The sequence below is a fragment of the Malurus melanocephalus genome, unplaced genomic scaffold (genome assembly GCF_030028575.1).
Source record: "Malurus melanocephalus ecotype Western Australia unplaced genomic scaffold, MMel_1.1 scaffold_230, whole genome shotgun sequence".
Lineage (NCBI taxonomy): Eukaryota > Metazoa > Chordata > Aves > Passeriformes > Maluridae > Malurus > Malurus melanocephalus.
Genome location: NW_026623462.1, coordinates 808,570 through 827,321, shown reverse-complemented (window position 1 = coordinate 827,321; position 18,752 = coordinate 808,570). Strand labels below are relative to the sequence as shown.

Genomic DNA, 18,752 nt, shown 5'->3' with positions numbered 1-18,752 from the left:
GATGTTCCCCGCAGGTTGAGGACAGGAAGGTGGACTGGCGGCGCTGGAAACAGGAGAGTAAGGCAGGCCGGGCACAAGCGGGGGCTGGGGCCGCTCGGAGTGGTGTTTAAATGCCAGACTCTGTCTTCCGTACCAGGGAAAGCAGAGAAGAAGAAATGGAAGGAAATGAAGCTGCTGAAGAAACTGGAGAAACAGCGGATGCGGGAGCTGGAAGARCAACAACAAGCCCAGAAGCAGGAGGAACAGAAGGAGGACAGAGGTGATGCCYCTGTGACCCTGTGGGGAGACCTGGSTGGAAAGTGCTGGGAAAACCTGGCTGTTAGAAGGCMATCAGTGTTCCCTATCGATAAAGTAAAGGCATTACTTTATAGATCCGATATGGATCAGTCCACATGCCCAAATATGATGCAGCAACCACTGCACGAGAGACCTTTCTTAAGAGAAAATATGTGCTTAAATGTACGAAACAGAGGTCGCTTTTCCTCCACCACAAGTGCAGCTTGAAGCAGTAAATGTGATGCTGTACATCAGGCCATGGCTCTCATGTGTCTCTGCTCCCCAGGTCGTCAGCACACGCTGAGCGTGGCCCTGCCCGGCTCCATCCTGAACAAYGCGCAGTCGCTGGAGCTGCGCACGTACCTGGCGGGACAGATCGCCCGCGCCTGCGCCATCTTCTGCGTGGATGAGATCGTGGTGTTCGATGAGCACGGGGAGGATGTGAAGTAAGGAGGAGACTGAAGGAGAACATGCTTAGATTGCCGTGAGGATGGTGAAGCAGTTTTTCTGTACTCTTACACCTTGCTGTGGAGGGACAGCACATGCCTGTGTCCTTACAGAAGATGTTTTCCTATCCTTTAGTTTTTCATTCGGACCTGTGTCTGAGTTAACTGGCCAAGCCATGCAATCCTGGCGCATCCAGCTCAGCAGCATCCAACTGCCCTGTCACATTAATACATAAAGATTAAAAAACAAAACTGAAAAAGATATTTGTCTTATGGAGAGAATTCCAAGGATGATTTGTTAATAGATTGTCTCTTGAGTAGCCATTTTACAAGGCTTAGAGGGGAGGGGTGTGCTCCTATATTCAGATTAAAGGGCAAGATTTGGTCTTCTAGAGATCTGACCAATCTTATGCTGAGTTCTGAAGCTGCTTGCTTTCACTTTCAGGAGCGTGGAGGGGGTTTTTGAAGGAATTGGGAGGAAAGGCAAGGCTTGTGTGCAGCTGGCTCGKATCCTGCAGTACTTGGAGTGCCCTCAGTAAGTGCTTTTCTCTGTACTTCAGCTCCCTTGAGTCAGAACAGGACTAGATTTGAATACAGATTCCATAAAAATACCTTTTCACATTTCACCTTTCTCTGGTGACAGGTACTTGCGGAAATCCTTTTTTCCAAAACATGAGGATCTGCAGTTTGCAGGTAAGATCCATTTGTCTTTGYTCTTCCTGAGCTCTGGCTCATTTTGTGTGGGACACACAGAACTGAGTAACTTTTCCCTGGTTCACTGTGCTGGTGTGATGTGCTGGACCTGAGAGGGGAGAAGCTGCTCTTACATGTGTGTCCTCCCCTCAGAGGCTCTTTGCTCTGTGCTGTTCTAGGGCTGCTCAATCCCCTGGACAGCCCCCACCACATGCGGATSGATGAGGCCTCAGAGTACCGGGAGGGCATCGTACTGGACCGGCCCACGAAGCCAGGCAAAGGCTCTTTTGTTAACTGTGGGATGAAGAAGGTGTGTCTGATACCCACAGATCCCATAACAATTTTCCTTGTGTCTCTGGCAGATTTGAAGCAGGCAGRGTAGGCACTGYTGGGTTTCTGAAGGCCATAATGGGYTGGCAGRGGGGTTAAGGCTGTTGCTRTGTTGTYCCYTCTGGCTTGGCAGTGTTTGTGGCTCCCCAAGCCTGTGGCAGGCCCTGCCCATTCTAGCACATCATYGCTTTACTGCTGCAGCTGAACCTTTAATTGCATCACTGACTGATGACCAAGCCCCTGAACCACAMACAGAGCTCATCATTTCAGCTCCARGCCAGAACAGATCCCCAYTTCCTCAAAAGATTCCCTTCCCCACCTTTCCCCAGTCCTTCCAGAATGTCTGGTGCTGATGGTGACTGTCACTGCAGGAGGTGCAGATTGACAGACAGCTGAACCCTGGTCTGCGAGTCACCGTGCGCCTGGAAAAGCCCCAGAATGCAGGTAATCCATGGTTCCAGTGGCATCTGTAAACTTCAATCCTGCAGGAGCTGGTCCCTCCATATGACAGGTACCCAATAGTTCTGCATGTTCCCTTCACTCCACACACAAATTTAGTAACACCCTTACCCTGCCTCCCTCCATAACTGGAAAGAACTGTCAGCTCTTTGACCAGCAGTAAACAGCCCAAACACACTCACATGCTTTCCAGAACTCTAAGAATTTCTAGAATCCTTTTCCACATTCTGGAAAAAGGGAGGGTTGTGGTGCACACCAAGTCAATGCCCTGTCCCAGGAGAAACTGCTTGCTGCGTGTCACTGGTCAAATCTCACCAGATCACAGGGGGTATAAAACCTCTTTCCTTTCTTTCAGAAGCCAAAGTGTGGAAAGGCACYGTGGTGTCCTCACAGCACCCTCGGACAGTCTCAGGCTTGTACTGGGGTTACAGCGTGCGCCTGGCCTCCTGCTTGAGTGAGTATCTGCAGGGATTTTCTCTTCCACTGCAATCTCAAGCCTACTGGCTGCACACATCTYTTTCCTAGCAATCTCCTTGTCTGAAGGGCAGCTTACACGTGCAGTCAGCAGCCACATGGCAGGCAAATTGTAGGGCTGAAGAGAGRCATGAATCACCCCAGTCACCCTCCAGGACTCTGCCCTCTACTTCCACTCACCATTGCTSCAAATAAATGGCTGCAAAGCAGCAGGAGATGAGTTTGTGCTCTTCTCCATTTCCRTAACTACATCCCACTCTTCCACCTCAGAGCCAGCAGTGGCATTTAAGTTCAAGAGACCTGGAAAATTCTTTTCTTGTCTTCTGGTTGATTGGACCTCCTAGGAAAAGTGTAAGCTGTTGTCAGGGGGTGGTTCCTGGCACCTGCCTTGAGCTTTGATGAAAAGGGTGTGGGAGACTTCTGCAGCCAAGGGAGCCRCATGGGAAAGAGGAATCATTCTGTCTGCTGATGCAGTAGTGGCACTGAAAGCAATTCCTTCTGCTGCCACCACTCTCCATTGGAATGTTTCAGCCTGTCCAGAAGGCATGGGTGAGGACATGGCAGCAGTTAACCCAAACTCTGTTTTCCAGGTGCTGTCTTTTCTGAATGCCCATTCAAGGAAGGCTACGATCTCTCTATTGGGACCTCGGAGAGGGGCAGCTCTGTGGACCAAGTCACTCTGCCTTCCTTCAGGTTTGTGTCCTGCCTGCTTGGCCCCACTCAGAGCTCCCTGTGAGGATAGTGCAGGCAGCAGAGCAGGGGAAATATCCCAAGAAAAGTCAAATTCTTTTCTTTGGAGCTGGAAGCAGTGCCTGTCACATTGGCTAAGTGGTGTGGGGCTTTGGTGGAGACAGYTGCAGTGGGGACCATCAGCAAGGGTGGTCCCTGTTTCAGCAGCACACAGGGGCTTGGACACCGACCTAGACAATCTGCCATCTCACCCCTGTCCTTGTGCTCTCTCCAGGCATGCACTTGTCGTGTTTGGAGGCCTCGAGGGCTTGGAAGCTGGGATTGATGTGGACCCAAACCTGGAGGTCACCGACCCAAGTGTCTTGTTTGACTTCTACCTGAACACATGTCCCAGCCAAGGCAGCAGAACCATCCGGACGGAGGTAGGTGGTGGCTGATGGCACAGGGCAGTGCTGGGTGTCTGCCTGGGGCACTGACCCACCCACTGAGCTGGGAGCAGTGGCTCTGACTGGCCTGGCTCTGTTGCAGGAAGCCCTGCTGATCTCTCTGTCTGCACTGAGACCCCACATTGACAAAGCTGTGAAGACACCCAGAGACAGCTGATGGGAGAGAAACTGCCGACCTTGTCCTTGAGGATGTGGTTCTTTAAACCTGGAATGCTGGGCAAGTCACTCCAGGTGCCCAGCAGAACCAAGACATGATGTGACTGAAACTGGCAGCATTGCCCAACCAGGCATTCGCTGCTGCTGGGAGCAGCAGGTCTGTGCCCTCSTGCCTGTGTGGCCCAGCCAAGGGTTGGTTACTGCCTCTCAGCAGCTGGGACAAGCCTGGCAGCAGACTGAGTCTCAGCAACTTGGACATCTGGGGTGGGAATAAAGCAGTATGGAACCTCAGTTGCTGTGAAATCCAGGTGTGTCTTGGTGTAGGCATACTCAGTGCCTCTGGAATGATATGGCCTTCAGACGGAAACAAAGTCAGAACTTCATCCCTGTGGTGCCTCAGCCTRACTTCCCCCAGCCCCCCTTCAAGGTTTCATCCTTCCCAACAGCAGGAAGGGCTGGAGCTTCAGCTRGGCCTCAGCACCAAAACACATCATCTCATTACAGTTTGGTTCCATCTGTGATGGCTTAAGCTCTGCCTACAGTGAGRTCAGACAGGAAAGCAGCTGGAAAAGTTGGCTCCATCCTCCCCTCCTCCTGCTGAGATAYTCAGAGCTTTGGTGAGAGCAGATAAGAAACAACCAATACCRTGGGTGTTCAAAGCTTTACTGCTAAAACCATCTTCTGAAAGAAAACAATCATACAATTCTTTAGCCACAAGGAGACAGGAACTTCTCCTCCCCTCCCTTGGCACCCATCTCGCTCCCCTTCTACCCTGCTGAACAGGAACAATTAATGACTTCCCTTTGTGCCTTAATGAGCCTCACACAACTCCAAGGCAGAAGTGAATTAGGGGCAAATCCTGGAGAGCTGCTAAGGTGTCAGGTGCTGCTGAGCCTCCTGCAGGACACCCCTGGAGACCTGTTGTGTGTCTGTGTTTAGTTAAACAAAACAGGAAGGGCAGACAGAAGCTCAGGTTTGATTTTTGCTTCCCACATTTRCAACTGCACCAGGATTATTGTGCAGGTGACTGTCAGTCCCTTGCCAGGGGTTACCTGGATTTGTCTAGTGAGGGTTCAGTGCTTTCCAGCTGTGATGGCTTTCAAGTTACTYGTTCTCTTGAGGATGTTTGGGACAAAGAGGAGCCCCGAGGCTCGTTCAATGCTCTCRATGGGAACCAGGAACCGTTCCAAGGGGATTTTATCATCCACAGGGCTGTTRGGCATCACATAGGAGCGCAGCTCAATCTCCCCACTCTCCTTTTCCAAGATGAGCACCTTGAAGAAATGGGTGGGGACGGCCACGTTGTTCTTCCCAATCACCTGGTAYTTGACATACATCTTGCCATCGGCCTCCATCCTGCACCAACAGCAACATCCCATGTTATCTCCTAGTTTGGTACCACATCCACCCCCTAAGTCCTCCAACACCCCTAAGAGAGCCCCCACCCACAGCAGGCAGCAGCTCTGCTCCTGGAGCAGGGCTCTAAACCATTGGGCCACAGGCTGTGTGGCACAGCAAGGGTGAGCSTTGCTTTAGGGCTGCTCCCAAATCCCCTCCCTGCTGTCTCTAACAGACTTTCCAAGCTATTTCCTGCTGCTGAGAGCTCTCAACATGAGCCAGTTGCTCTTTAATGCTACATGGAGATCTTTGAAAATAAAGTGTCTTTAAGTAGAGAAGTAATCCATGAAATAGAACCTGAAAGCTTTATTCTGCAGRGATGGGGTCTGCAGTCTAATCTGGTAATCTACTAAATTGTTAAGGTCTCCAAACAGAAGCAAATTGGTTCCACTGTAGCACAAGAAACCCACCTTTACTCATTAAATAATCATCTRAATGGAAAATACATAAACTAATCCTAAGAAAGTACCACAGAATCTCTGTGCACAGCTTGTCTCATCTACYGAGAGGGGCCTTAGCAGATCCCTGTGTCTTGGAGCACCTCAGCCTGTTTTCCTTTGCCAGCACAATGCATCCTTTGGGTGCCATCCCTGCTCAGCCCTCGTGTTTACCTGGGTAGGAAGAGGGGTCCTGTGCAGACGTAGACATTCCTGTTGTGCTTTGCCAAGCTTCTGCAGTAYTTCTCGAGGTTATTCCAGGCATTCTGGTTTAAATGAGGATTCTAGAAACATAACCAGTAGTCAGTCACTGCAATATTTCCTCACTGCTCAGAGAACCACCACCTGCCTTTTCTGTRACAAATCTCACAGTGCCCCAAGCACTTTCCATTCGAGATCCCACTATCATCTCTGTTTTGGGAGCTGTGATGTCCTRGTTTGCACACCCAGGACAGACCCCATTGCCTAAGACCACAATTTTTTGCAAGTGTTTGTCCACCTGTTTAACTTTACTCCTGACAGGAGCTGCACTGAATGGGGTCTCTCTTTCATGGCTTGAGAGGCACACAAAGGCAGGTGCGTTTGCAGGATCCCTGATGTTAAATTTAGCAGGAAATACGGCATCTCCGAATGACTTTGACCCCTCTCTGTCTGAGCTGCTGCAGGCACAAACACAGCGACACTGGGGTGTGATTTCCCGCAGGGAACAGCGTCTGCCCTTGAACGCGGGCAGCTCCGGCCATCCCTGCAGGCACCAGGCCGTACCTGCGGGGCGATGTTGCTCAGRTAGAAGGTGTCCCGCATGGCTTTCTGGCTCCACTTGTGGTTGGCGGCGGCGGCCAGGTGCCCGCGGTCGAAGCCGCTGCCGCGGTAGTCGGCGTTGGTGGCGCGGTGATATTCGTGCACCGAATCGTCCTCCTGGAAGTCGCAGGCGGCGCGGTCCGAGGCGCCGCTGAGCGTGTCCCGGTTGAGCTGCTCGATGACCCAGAGCGCGCTGCGGCTCCGCGGGTCGTAGCACAGCACGTAGGACTCGCGGCTCCGCAGCTGCGCCAGCMCGGGCAGCCCGTACTTGCTCAGCTCGGTGCGCCCCGAGCCCGGCGGCGCGGGCAGGCCGGCCGCTGCCACGGCGGGCAGCACGGGCAGGCGGGCCAGCAGCCCTTCGGCCGCATCGCCCCGCTCCCGGTGTTCCCGGTGCTGCCGGCGGTCCCGGGGGGCCAGGGCCGCCCCCAGCCCCGCGCCCACCACCAGCGGCAGCGGCCACCGGGCCCGCAGCATGGCCGTGTCACTGTGGGGCTGGCGCGGCCTTAAACGGGCTGCGGCTGCGCCCCAGGCGGGCGCGCTGCTCCGGCGGCATCGCCGCTTTAAGGAGAGCGCACGCAGGGCGATCGGAGCGGACAGCGCGATCCCGGGACACGCCGGGAGCGGGATCCGCTTTTGTGAGAAACAGCGGGGCGGGAGCGGCCCCGAGGCTGAGAGTGGCTCGGGAATGGGCAGAAAGGCAGAGCGGTCAGCGAGGAGGGGGTACCCGGGCTCCCACCGCCATCCAGAGCGCCCGCAGGCGAGGTGGCACCTTGTGCGAGGTATTCCCGGAAAAAAAGGCACCGCTCCCGCATCTGGGGAAGCGAAAGCAAAACCATCGMGGGAAGGAGATGGCGGTGGAGGAGCCAGGCTGGTTCTCCAGGGCTCTCTGCAGCTCGCTGTGCTGCTCTCACACCTACGGACCCCTCCAGCTGGAACCTGGAGCAGCCCCAACTCCGAGTCACATCAACAGGAGAGGTTTGCACAGACACCAGTTAGTTAAAGGAAACGTTGTAAAAATAGTGCTTAAAAAAGGAAGCATAAAAGAAAGAGTTTTAGAGTGATGAAATGTTCAACTACACCGTTTTTTGGCAATTCTTCCCAAAACAAGTGTTATCTGCTCCTTTCTTTGGGCAAGGGCCATTTYAGAACAGTGCTTTAAACAGCTACAACAAAACAGCCTCTGATTCCCAGACACACCAGACTCCCCCCAGAACTTCTGGCCTTCATTCTATTCAATGCCAAAGTGTGAATAATTCTAGGTTAGGTCACAAAATTCAAACTCAAAATCAGTCTGCTGGGATCACCACCAACAGCTTGGTCTAACTCACTGGCAAAGCCACTAAGTTCTCCAAAGCTTGATCTCCAGGGAGGTGCAGGTAGAGCAGAGCTCTCCTTCCGAGGGAAAGCTCATSTCTTCCCACATCCAGGAGTGTCCTGTTTTCCCTCCCAGCTGAAGGTGATTTCCCTTTCCCCTGCCTGGCTGCCTGTGAGGAACAGTAAGACCTATTTAGACATCCTCTGTTCAGGTTCCTGCGAGATAATGGGTCCCCAAGGAATCCCAGACTAACACCTCCCACCCCAAAGATCAGCTCTTTCAGACAACCTCACTGCTCCTGCAGCAGGTCAGGATTATAAGAAASCAGAAGTGGAAACATCTCAAGGCTGGAGCAGGTGTTACTTGGCCACATAAGCAAGGAAACACCAGTTAAGTATCATCTCACTTCAACAACAAAAATAAATCACCAAACGCCTTTGAGGAATGAAGCCAAGGGAAAYATGAGGAAATTCAAGAGCTGGTAAAATATTTAGACTTCTTTTGTCCCCACAGAAAATCTGGTTTTGCTCTTAAAGAAAGGAGAAAGTCTTGGAATAAAGAAATGGATGTCCCAACACAATGAAAAATACCACTCCTTTCAACAGCAACACAGAAGTTCTACCACACAGGAAGGAAATAAGCAGGAATATAAAACAGCTTTYCATGTGCAAAACAGCCTGCCTGGATGTTTTGAAGTTGCTGTGAACTCTCCCCGAAGAATTCAATAGGTTCTGCAGCCATAGTTTGAACAAGGCTATGGAATTTATCCTAGAGATCCTTTCCAGCAGCCAAATCTCTCATGCATCCTTTTAAACCACTGCAAACTCCTTTCAAAAGCATTCACTGTCACTTCATGTCATGAAGGTGACATGAGCCCTTGGACACATAGGAAGGGAGCAGACAGCATGACATCTGTACTGCCACCTCCCCCGTGCCTTCCCCAAGCAGGAGGTCACCCTCAGAGCCCAAAGCTGAAAATGTGCAGAAGTTCATCTCCAARTAATGCTTTCATCCTGATTTGCCTGCTGCTTCCTCTGGTTACTTTAAGGAGACTTTCAGCTGCTCAGAGCAAAAACACCCATGGATGCTCCCATTACCAGTGAAAAACTCCAGCATATGGAAACCCTGCRCTTGCCAGGGGAATCCAGAATGAACAGCCCAGCACAGGTATTCAGGGAGATGAGAGCAGAGTTTGTGCATGGAATGGGAAAGCTACAGCAGTATTTATAGCAGTTCTGAGGCAGAAGTGTTTGRAGCAGATACAATTCTGCCTAAGAGTGTGTCCCTCTGGTTCTACGTTTGCAGAGAACCTCGCAGGTGGCTGTTTGACCACACGAGCTCTGGCYAACAGCCTCTCTAGTGCAGGTACCCAGGAGCTGAGACCATGAAAACCACCTGGAACAGCTCAGAAACAACATCCATCCAGTGGCTRGAGCAGCCAGGGTGCTTCATCACACAGCTGTCCTGGTCTACCCGTTCCATTTTTCTTGGAAGAAAACTATACCCTCAAGGAAAGACTGCAGGGAAGCAGCAGAGAGGGATACTGTTGCCACAGGTATTAATTAAGGATTGCTTTAAATCTTCAACTGCTCTTGCAACACAGCAGCAACACGTGGCTGCACAAGTGGTACTCGAGCATCTTCTCAAGAGGCAGAGATTGCTTGGGATTGCCAATGGGTACAYGCACCAACCTGTCCTGCCATCCTCACCCCATGAACCTTGGTGAGAATTACAGCAGCCCRTGAAGGCCTTCAGTGAAGGAAATAACACCAGTAGAAAAMAGCTGAAGGCTGCCAGCATCCCTCMTGCTAGGGCAAGTCTAGGCCAGCAGCAGCTTAAGCAGATCTTACAAAGACTGACTGACCTTTAACAAATCAACACCCATAAATACCAAAAACTGCAGCGTCCAACAGCAGAGGTGAGCCAGCACAGCACAAAAGAGAGGGAAAAGCACGTTGGATTAGTGTTCATTTAACAGCTTCTGCAGCACACAAGCACCTGGGTGCTGGCAGTTTCTCCCTCTGAGGATTAGGATTTCTGCTCAGCTCAACATTGWGGCAGGTCAGCAGTTCTCCCTATGGTTTGTCTCAGTGCCTGTTCACCTGAGCCCACTCGACCGTATCTGARGTGCAGCAGTTTCCCTCTCAGGAGGAACAAGTGTCCAGCTCAGAACTATAATTCCAACAGGACCAGGACAGAACAGCAGATCAGCCCCAGCAGATCATGACAGATGCTTGGATGCCTGCTGGATTGTGCTAGAAAAGGACTCTCACTGCAGATCAGAACTGTCTCTTCCTGGCAAGAAGCACAGTGAGACAATAGCAAGGTTACTGTGACCAGACCTTAATACATGGTAGTATTATTTAAGCCACTGAGGCAGAAAACTCCAGTTCTGTGYCTGTATAACCCCCTAAATACATCTGTCTTCATTGCACATGATAAGGTGTCCATTTCTTGTGTTTCAGAATTCTGATTGTAGCTGGATATGCTCCAGTTCAGAGCCAGGAAAGCAGCGTGAGGCCTTGCTGCAGCAACAATCCTTCTCTAAGGCTGTGCATGGTAAGGCTTGACTTGGAACTACACTTCACTGGGGGATTAAAACCACCACAGTCTTGCTTTCAAAGAGACCTCATTGATAAGGCGGTTCTGGATTCAGGCAGTTTGAGTGCACAAAGCCACCAGCTGTCACCATGTCCTCCCCTCTCAGCTTCCCAAGTCTCTTTCCCAGTCAAAGGAGTGCAAACTGCCCGGTGATCTTCACCAAAAACTGATGCAACCTTCATCACACGCCTCAGGGATGGCCGAGTGCAGACATGAGGAAAGAGAATCCAGAAACTACTTGAATGGCAGAATGTGTGACTTCACTGTAATACATTCTGTTCACAGGAGGAAGATCCTTCTATCCTCACCCACCAAAAATTCACTGGACTTAAGTCTGTCCTTTCCCTGTCAGAAGTTAGTCTGTGTGTTACTTCCATGATACAGAAGTCCATCCSTTCAGGGACACGCAGACAGAAGGTTTCTTTCTCCCCAAACTCAAAGTTATTTAAAAAAGATACAAAGTACTGCTTTTGGCAGCAAAGAGGCATTTGAGATGTGGAAAAATCTGGAGTGCAGGACCCAAGTAGATGGRGAATAATCAGTCCTTGACCTAATAAATAGAGTAGAAGGAAGTCTTCAAGGTGGACAGTAGCCCAAACAAAACCCAAAGTCCTGCAGTAGGAGCTTTAGTGCACCACAATGCATGGAGGCACCTCCTGGGATTTACTGCCACACAGTTCTCTGACATCTTTTGTTAGACCCACAGACTATTTGGAATCTTGAAGTTCCTTTGCCTTCTTCAAAATCAGATGAACATCAGAGATAGGATAATCCTATGGCAGAGAAACCAAGGGATTTCAGTGACTTCCCAACATTCTTTATACAGATTGTTTGGYGTAAGCAGGGCAAACCGTGACAATAACATTCTTGGCCTATTATAACACACTGCCATGTTCAGTTACTCCTTTAACAGCTACYGTTTCCTGTTTTGTAACTGATCAAACCTCAATACCGTTCAAGGTTTATTTTTTTTTCATTTTGTCCTCCAAGGGCACAGTAAGTTGGCCTGCCACAGGGATCTCCTCATGCCAGAAAGCCTTATCAAAGCCAGTATCTTGCACAGCCCAAAGCAGGAATTGGCAGAACCTGAGATATCCRACTGTGCAGTGCAGGCGTTTCCAACCTCAGGCTCTCACAGATCTCAGAACTAAACAGAACCCTCTGGCAAAAAAAATGTAACAGTGCTACATAAGGTTTCACATCTTTGCTTGAAATTATTCCATTTTTTTTGCAAACCAAAGAACATTAGAAACCTCCAATCTATGAAAATTTCTCTGTAGGCTAGAAAGAGTGCACACACAAAAGACTCCCTGTAATGAGAGTGCTGTAAGATCCCTGCAGATTTTCTACATGCAAACATCACAAATATGGTACTTGTCATGAACCAGGCATAGCCTCCCACCCTCTCACATACTGCCATCTTCTCTCACACTACTATTTTAAGRCTTTTCCAATTGCTCCCTGCACCCACTCTTATTTAATTCGTACCTGTAGCAGCCTCATGTTCAGAGTGAAGTCTCCTTCCAGCAACTGATCCCGGATGAGTCTGAAAGATGAAAATTATTCCAGCTRATTTTGACTCTTTACAAAGGGACTTTAAAACCTACAACCTATTCACCAGATGCCCAAGCACAAGCCTACAGAAGACTTCTGGATCTATGGAAGAGAAGAACAGGAAGGCTATGGGTGTACTTACGTCAGCATGGCACAACAGACGAGCAGGAGGAAATCGAAGCGCTTGTCATCAGCAAAGAGAGAGTCCCAGATCCGGATGACATCTGGCAGCAGGAACTCTTGGGACAAGAGCAACGTCAGCCAGCGGAAGGCAAAGAACTGGGGTTTGATGTTCTGTTCTTGCTGTCAGACAGGCACCAGGCAAACAATGAATATGTGCTCCTGGCCAGTCCCCTACAGGCAAGAGATGCACCCCATGTTTCCATCCCCATCTCCTCCCCAAAACTGCTCATCCTGTAGCAGCAGAAAAACCACTGCAGCCTTTGGAGACTCTCCCATTCAACCTTGACCAAGAGATTTTCAGTGCAGCCACACTCCACACCTACAGCCAAGTTAGAAAACGCTCCTCTGTCCACAACATGGAGTAAAGGAAGCTTTTCTCCCTAAAGGCACTATTTGTGTTCCGTTAAACCTGCCAAGTAATTTTAAAGTTCCCATTTGAACAGCATTTTATCAGCAAAGCTGCAGCCCTCCCCCGCTAGCACAGGSACTGTTTGTCAGGATTTCCTCTCCTTTCCAGAACCCCTGTATTTATCAAAAGGTTTACTATTCACAAAGAGAAACAAAGATGAACAGAGTTCACACTGATAGTCAGTAAAACATGCTGTAAGCACCTTTAGCCTGAAGCTTTCCTGTTTTCTGATGTTAAATCCAAGGTACCATAAGTTTAATCAGGGTCAAACAAGTTCAGGATTCTGCTGATATTTTTAAGGAGCAGCTGCTGCATGGCCAAGACTATTTCCTGCCAACCAAACATTAGGCAGTTTTTCTCCCCACTGAATCAGCTACCAGCCAACACTGTGGGCTGTGTCACTGTGCTGACAAACCATCTTTTGGATTATAAAAGAAACACATCCTGAGTTTTCTAGATGGAAAAAGACCTCAGTGTGATTTGGTCAAGGCTGAAGTAACAAGAATAGCTTTCCACTACGAAGTCTCCTTGGACTTCCACACCAAATGGACTGAAGATGTTTGTTACTAATGCTGCCTTCTGTGTGTTCTACAAAACTCACACAAACCCAAAGCACTCAACCTTTGGATGAAGGGGAACAATAAAATTTGGTGGGTGGGATCAGTCAGTTCACTGAATTTAGTTTTTCCTTTGGAATGTGCTCCATGCAGCTCAAGTCAGTGCTGTCAGGGCAGCCAGTGGCAACAGAAGTGTGTGTGTGCAGCGTGGGAGATGTTTTCTGTTTTGCTCTTAAAGGCAGAAACAATTTCTACAACCTGAAATGCTGAAAAGCTTTACAGCAAAACCAGTGTTTTGCCTGATCACTACAAGAGAGTAAAGACTCCAGGTCCAACTATGCAGGTGACCAAAGATTATGGCCAAGTTCCTTCAAGACTCCCAGCTGGMAGCTGTGCAACAACCATTGTTTGCTTTCAGAGCCAGGCAAGGGAGGAAGCCTTGCTGTGTCAGCTTGCTCTGGGCTCACTCCAAGGAGAGGCTGTTTCAGCTCACAGAGGAGTCTCTGCCCCACAGGCAAAGCCCTTTATACACTTTGTGTTCTACTCAAGCAAAGTTTAACAAAACTGTCTGACATTCACATGTTAAGCTCCACTCCTGGCATCCCACCCAAGACCCTGAGAAACACCTGGCTCCTCACCAGTTTCAAATACAGCTCCACATCTTTTTCCTTCAGGGTGGAGTACACCTTCTCCATTTTGTAGGTAATACCACACTGAGAATCATCCAGGCTCTTGATGAAGTTGTCCCGAATTTCAGACATTAGATTGGTAAAGCAGAAGAACGTGTCTGCTTCAGCATGTTCTGAGGAAAGAAAGTAAGAACATGGGGGAGTAGAGACAGCACCACTGACAGGGACAAAGCTGTAAAATTGTTCTTGCTCCATAATCTGGCTGTTGTATTGATTTAAAGAGTAGGTCCCACCAGATCTTGGCTTGCTTGGTCTGGGTCAAAGCTAGACAACCTTTTTTTTTCCCTTTTTTTTTTTTTTTTAACTAGAAACGTCTACAAAGTCACTGCAGATACTGATGGCATGAAGACCTTGCAACACAAGGTCTTTGTGACATCAGGTCGCAAAACAGTTATCTACGCCCAAGAACATAATCTGCCACCAGCACACACCCTCAGAACTCTGTGAAGCAGAAGCAACAGGCAAAGTCCTCCCTTTCCATTCTTTCCTTACCCTCTATACACAGTACAACAAAACAAGAGCTTCTAAAGGGATTTTAAGTTTAACAAACAAACAAAAACTGCTCAAAATTCCTCACTTCCTATGTCCTTACCCCTGCCAGCCTGTTCAGCTCCTACCAATTCCTCAAAACTCCTCACGTCATGCAGAGAATTCAGTTACCACAACCACTGCTGAGAAGTCAAAAGGGTCCCTCACCTTTCCATTCACTGTTAGGGTCTGTAGCAAAGGTGTAATAGAGAGGCCCCACAATTTCATTCATGCCCTGGACATAGGCTATCCCAGGGTTCAGCTTGGCATAGATGAACAGGATCCGCTCCACCACTTCCCAGTGAGCTTCGCAGCCGTTGGGCAGAACTTCATACTCACTCAGAGAGCTGGGGGTRGTTTTTAGAGGGGAGCTCACCTGGAAAACAAGGCTGAATCAGGATAACCAACTGGCATTGATCATTTTGCACATGTGCCAAGCTTGGCTTTTAACACACATAAGTCCCTCCAAAAGATTTGGGCAGTTTACACCATGTAAACTAAGACAAGTGACTTTGTACACAAGCAGGGAAGTCTTGGTGCTGGCTGTCCCTGAAGAAAAAAGTCTGTGCAGCAACAAACCATTCTCTCTGAGTCATTGTACCACATGATCTCACACAGTAAAACCACAGCAGTCCCACTTCTCTGTTAGCAGTATGAGGGAAGGTATCAATGGTTGTGGGAAAAGCCACCTTCCCCAAGAGCACGTGTGCTGTGACACTCGTCAAAGAGGAAAGAGACAACACACCTCTCAACAGACATTTAACTCTTCTCCTAATTGCAGCTTTGAGATCCAGTTCTGGAGGGCTACAGAAATTCATAATGAATTCATAGTAAATTAACTTTTCAGTGTTTTGTTCCCATACAGAAGACATAAAATATGCCAAATTCTACTAGAGGTCAGGTAAAAACAATCCTTAAAATTTAATACACCTATGATTCCCTGCAATCCGTCAGACACTTAAACTGGTTCTACAAGGTCCAGCCCCCAGATTGCTCAGTATCTGCTGGGGTGTTTCTTTCATTTCACTGCACAAGAGCAGAAAAYAGCCCAAGAACCACCCTTCCTCTTCTCAGCTCTGAGGCCTTGCCTTGTGACAAGGACAGCCCCAACCCAGAGCTCACATTTGTCACCCCACTGCGGTTCCGGGCCACCGTTTGCGACTTGAGCGTGGTCTGCTCCACCCGCCTGCGCAGCGTCTCAAACTCGTTCTGGGGGTCCAGGATTAACAGGCAGGGATAATCTGTGGGGCGCTGGAAAAACGCCATGTCAGGGTACAGCCTCCTAGGATGGACACAGAAGGAAATCAGGGACAAGAAGGAAGTACCTGCCCATGTTGAGTGGGAGGGTTGGTTTAATATTAAACTTTGTTTTCAAAGTACAATTTGTCACCCAAATCTCTCGGGTTCAGAAGCCTGAGTTGTGCCTCACACACCTGACATCTTTGTCTATCTGGAGGAGGACTTCGTTATCCTTGAAGTAAGTGTTCCATCGACTGTCTGGATTTGGATTGAGGGGCTAAAGAATAACAGAAACAAAACAAGTGTGTTTCACATGTATCAAAATCCTCAGTAAACATACAGTGATTTAATATTTCTGCTGTCCCTCTGCCACCAGCAGTCTGAGCACATCACAGTTACTTTTTCTCTCACATTTTCAATCCCWTTTCATGTGTTTCTTCAAGAGTTTGATCCCAAATCAAGTATTCTCTTCCAAGTCAACAAGATTCCTGATTGCAGCTCCAAACCTGTACGGTGGAGACGGTCTTTGGACTTGGGTTAAGAACTATCCACCCACCCAGTATTTTGATGTTGTGGTTATGATTTATAAGCACCCTCTCTGTTTCAGCACTGAGATGGCTGATTAAGCACCACGACTGAGTCCAGGAAAAAGGAAATATATATATTCAATGAGCAACAACCTAAGCTATATATGACCAGTTTCCCAATATGATAAATATAACTTCCCCCCTACACACACATTCTTCTCTCCACACCAAGATCCACACAAAGTTAACAACTAACCACGARAAAAACAAGCCACATTCCAAGGGATTCAAAGATCACTGTGACCTGCCTGTGTGGTTTCACAGGCACACCAGTTTTACACCAAGGCTCCACAGATCACCGTGGGGCAGGTGACTGCAGGGGAGTAAACGCTCAGGATGGTCATGGGAGCAGCTGTATCATTTTACATTCTCTTCTATCAGTTACTTCACTCACTCCTCCCACACACACCTAACAGCACTTTAGGGGAAAGAGAAAGCCAAGGCATGCAGGAAATAATCAGTTTAAAAAATAACAATCCGGCAGCATTACTAGAAATAATCAACTCCTGCCTTCCACACCAGTCCAGCCTGACTCTCCAGCCWGTTTTCTATCCTCTGCTCAGATTAGCCTGCTCCAAATCCAATCAGGGACCCAACTTCCCAGGGGAGCATCTCATAGCTCCAGGGCAAGAGGAGGGATGTGCACAGCTGGAAACAGCTCTCTACGGAGCTATTGGTGCTTTGCCAACGATTCACACTCAAGGCTACCAAGACAGCAGTGCCAGGCTGGAAGCTGGGAACCATTCCTCCCTCTGGCAGGACAGAACAGTTGGGAATAGAGTCAGGGGCAGCCCAGGAGTCCAGAATCAACAACAACAATTTATAACTCTGAGGAGTTCTCTGCAGCAAAGGCTCAACACAATACTTACATGATCTTCTAGGGTCACATCTTCCCTTGAAACACCCAGGTTGGCTTTGGCGATCCCAGGCTGGATAATCATTTCTTTTAGGAACTGGGAATATAGGTCCCTTTAGGAAGAAAAGAGGAATTTGCAATGAGGAAGATAAGGTCAAGGTTTGCATAAAGACAGAGTTCAAACAGATCTCTCTGTTCCACCCTGCTCGGGCAGAAGGCAGCTGATTTTCTCTTCAGTGCAGCTGAAGGGGTCAATCCATCAGGCAGCTGAGAGAACAGCACACAGCACACAAGAACAATTTGTTTGATGAAAGTACTTAATTATTTAACGACTATTCTCCTTCCCTGCAGATATCTTTAGAAATAAAGGGACAAGTACCCACATCCTCACCTCTGTTTCTTCAGCAAAGAGCTCCATAAGGCTTTCTCTAAAGGGAGGTAGTTCAGAAGTATCTGCAGAGGAGACAGAAGAAAAGGAATTAGTGTGCAAYGAGCTGTTACACCTGTAAGATGAGCAAAGCAAACACAGTGGCTCSAACTGGCTCTTGGAAAATACTGGGAGTTTTCTCCAGAAAGCTGAGTACTTTGCCAAGAATAGTCAGGGAATATTTCAGGGACTGGCTTTCAACACAGAGCTATTTGTAGGGCTGATCAATAACTAACTTGACTGAAATGCATTGCTAGCTTAAAACTCAGGCAGTTCACATGCAAAGTGCTGATCTCCACAAATTACTGCTGACTTCTAGTGGCTTTTAAGCTCTGGATTTATTGTTTGTTTGTTTGTTTACAACTTTGAGCACCAAAAAAATGCTACGTGTATTTAACCAACCCAAAGCACCACTCGCAAGAAAGAAAAGCACCCCAAGCAAAACCCACCTTCCAGCACAGGCAGCGCAGCCCACCATCAAAGGGAATTCCTGTGGAACACCAGGCAGAGAAATAACCACGTTAGCCCATCTCTCACCGCGGGTTGCTTATGTCACCTCACAAACAGGCCTGGCAGCATTTCTCCTCCCCGAGGGGCACGAAGTTTCCTCAGGGACGCTGCCGGGGTTATGCACAGTGTCTCCCCCGGGGACATCCCGTGTCAGGCGGCAGCAGCCCGGGGCAGCGCCATGCCCTGAGCCCCCTCCCCAGCCCAGGCCCGTCCCCGCGGCACTCACCGCTGAAGCAGAGCTCGCGGAGCTTGGTCAGAGCCACCGTGGGTTCGCCGAGCACCTCCTGGAAGTCCGCGATCCTGAGGGGAAMGGAACCGGGGGCGTCATCAGGGTTGGTACGGGTAACCCCAAACCCCTCAGAGCCCCCGATTCTCCAGACCCCCCGCCCTGCCCGGCGCAGTCCCGGCACGGAGGGGAGGGGAAAGAGCCCAGTCCGTACACACACCCCRACACCAACCTGCTCTGGTGCAGCCGCGACATGGCGGCCCCGGCGCCCCTTCCCCGCGCGCCGCTTAAACGCTCCGGCTGGAAACGCTGCCCGGGGAAGGGGGATGCGAGACGGGCCCCGCCCCGGGCCCGCCCCGTGAGGGCGCGGCGACCCCGCCCGCCCCCACACGGGCCCGTCCCCGGTGTGAAACCCCGCCCCGCCCGTCCCCACACGGGCCCGTCCCCGGTGTGAAACCCCGCCCC

General features: G+C 49.6%; 3 protein-coding genes across 3 annotated transcripts in view; 1 reads left to right on the top strand and 2 right to left on the bottom strand.

Moving 5' to 3' along the window:
* LOC130578491 (uncharacterized) overlaps positions 1–4,351 on the top strand; it is a 15,231-nt gene extending 10,880 nt beyond the window's left edge. Inside the window, exons 16-26 of the mRNA XM_057374613.1 lie at positions 15–57; positions 137–259; positions 563–722; positions 1,168–1,257; positions 1,366–1,415; positions 1,595–1,725; positions 2,117–2,189; positions 2,560–2,658; positions 3,269–3,371; positions 3,643–3,790; positions 3,897–4,351. Coding sequence (XP_057230596.1) covers positions 15–57; positions 137–259; positions 563–722; positions 1,168–1,257; positions 1,366–1,415; positions 1,595–1,725; positions 2,117–2,189; positions 2,560–2,658; positions 3,269–3,371; positions 3,643–3,790; positions 3,897–3,971 — 1,095 coding nt within the window. The 3' untranslated portion in view covers positions 3,972–4,351. The remainder of the gene's footprint in view (positions 1–14; positions 58–136; positions 260–562; positions 723–1,167; positions 1,258–1,365; positions 1,416–1,594; positions 1,726–2,116; positions 2,190–2,559; positions 2,659–3,268; positions 3,372–3,642; positions 3,791–3,896) is intronic.
* A 266-nt stretch (positions 4,352–4,617) lies between these two features.
* ENDOG (endonuclease G) lies at positions 4,618–8,109 on the bottom strand. The gene is made up of 3 exons (XM_057374694.1): positions 6,571–8,109; positions 5,980–6,089; positions 4,618–5,326 (listed from the first exon to the last, which is right to left on the bottom strand). The coding sequence occupies exons 1-3, from the start codon at positions 7,078–7,080 to the stop codon at positions 5,044–5,046; spliced, it is 903 nt and encodes a 300-aa protein (XP_057230677.1). The 5' UTR covers positions 7,081–8,109; the 3' UTR covers positions 4,618–5,043.
* Positions 8,110–8,677: 568 nt separating this feature from the next.
* On the bottom strand, positions 8,678–18,674 carry TBC1D13 (TBC1 domain family member 13). The gene is made up of 12 exons (XM_057374693.1): positions 18,520–18,674; positions 18,288–18,361; positions 18,001–18,041; positions 17,516–17,577; positions 17,138–17,237; positions 15,876–15,958; positions 15,565–15,724; positions 14,611–14,818; positions 13,864–14,027; positions 12,219–12,379; positions 12,011–12,068; positions 8,678–11,295 (listed from the first exon to the last, which is right to left on the bottom strand). The coding sequence occupies exons 1-12, from the start codon at positions 18,540–18,542 to the stop codon at positions 11,230–11,232; spliced, it is 1,200 nt and encodes a 399-aa protein (XP_057230676.1). The 5' UTR covers positions 18,543–18,674; the 3' UTR covers positions 8,678–11,229.
* Between the last annotated feature and the right edge of the window lie 78 nt (positions 18,675–18,752).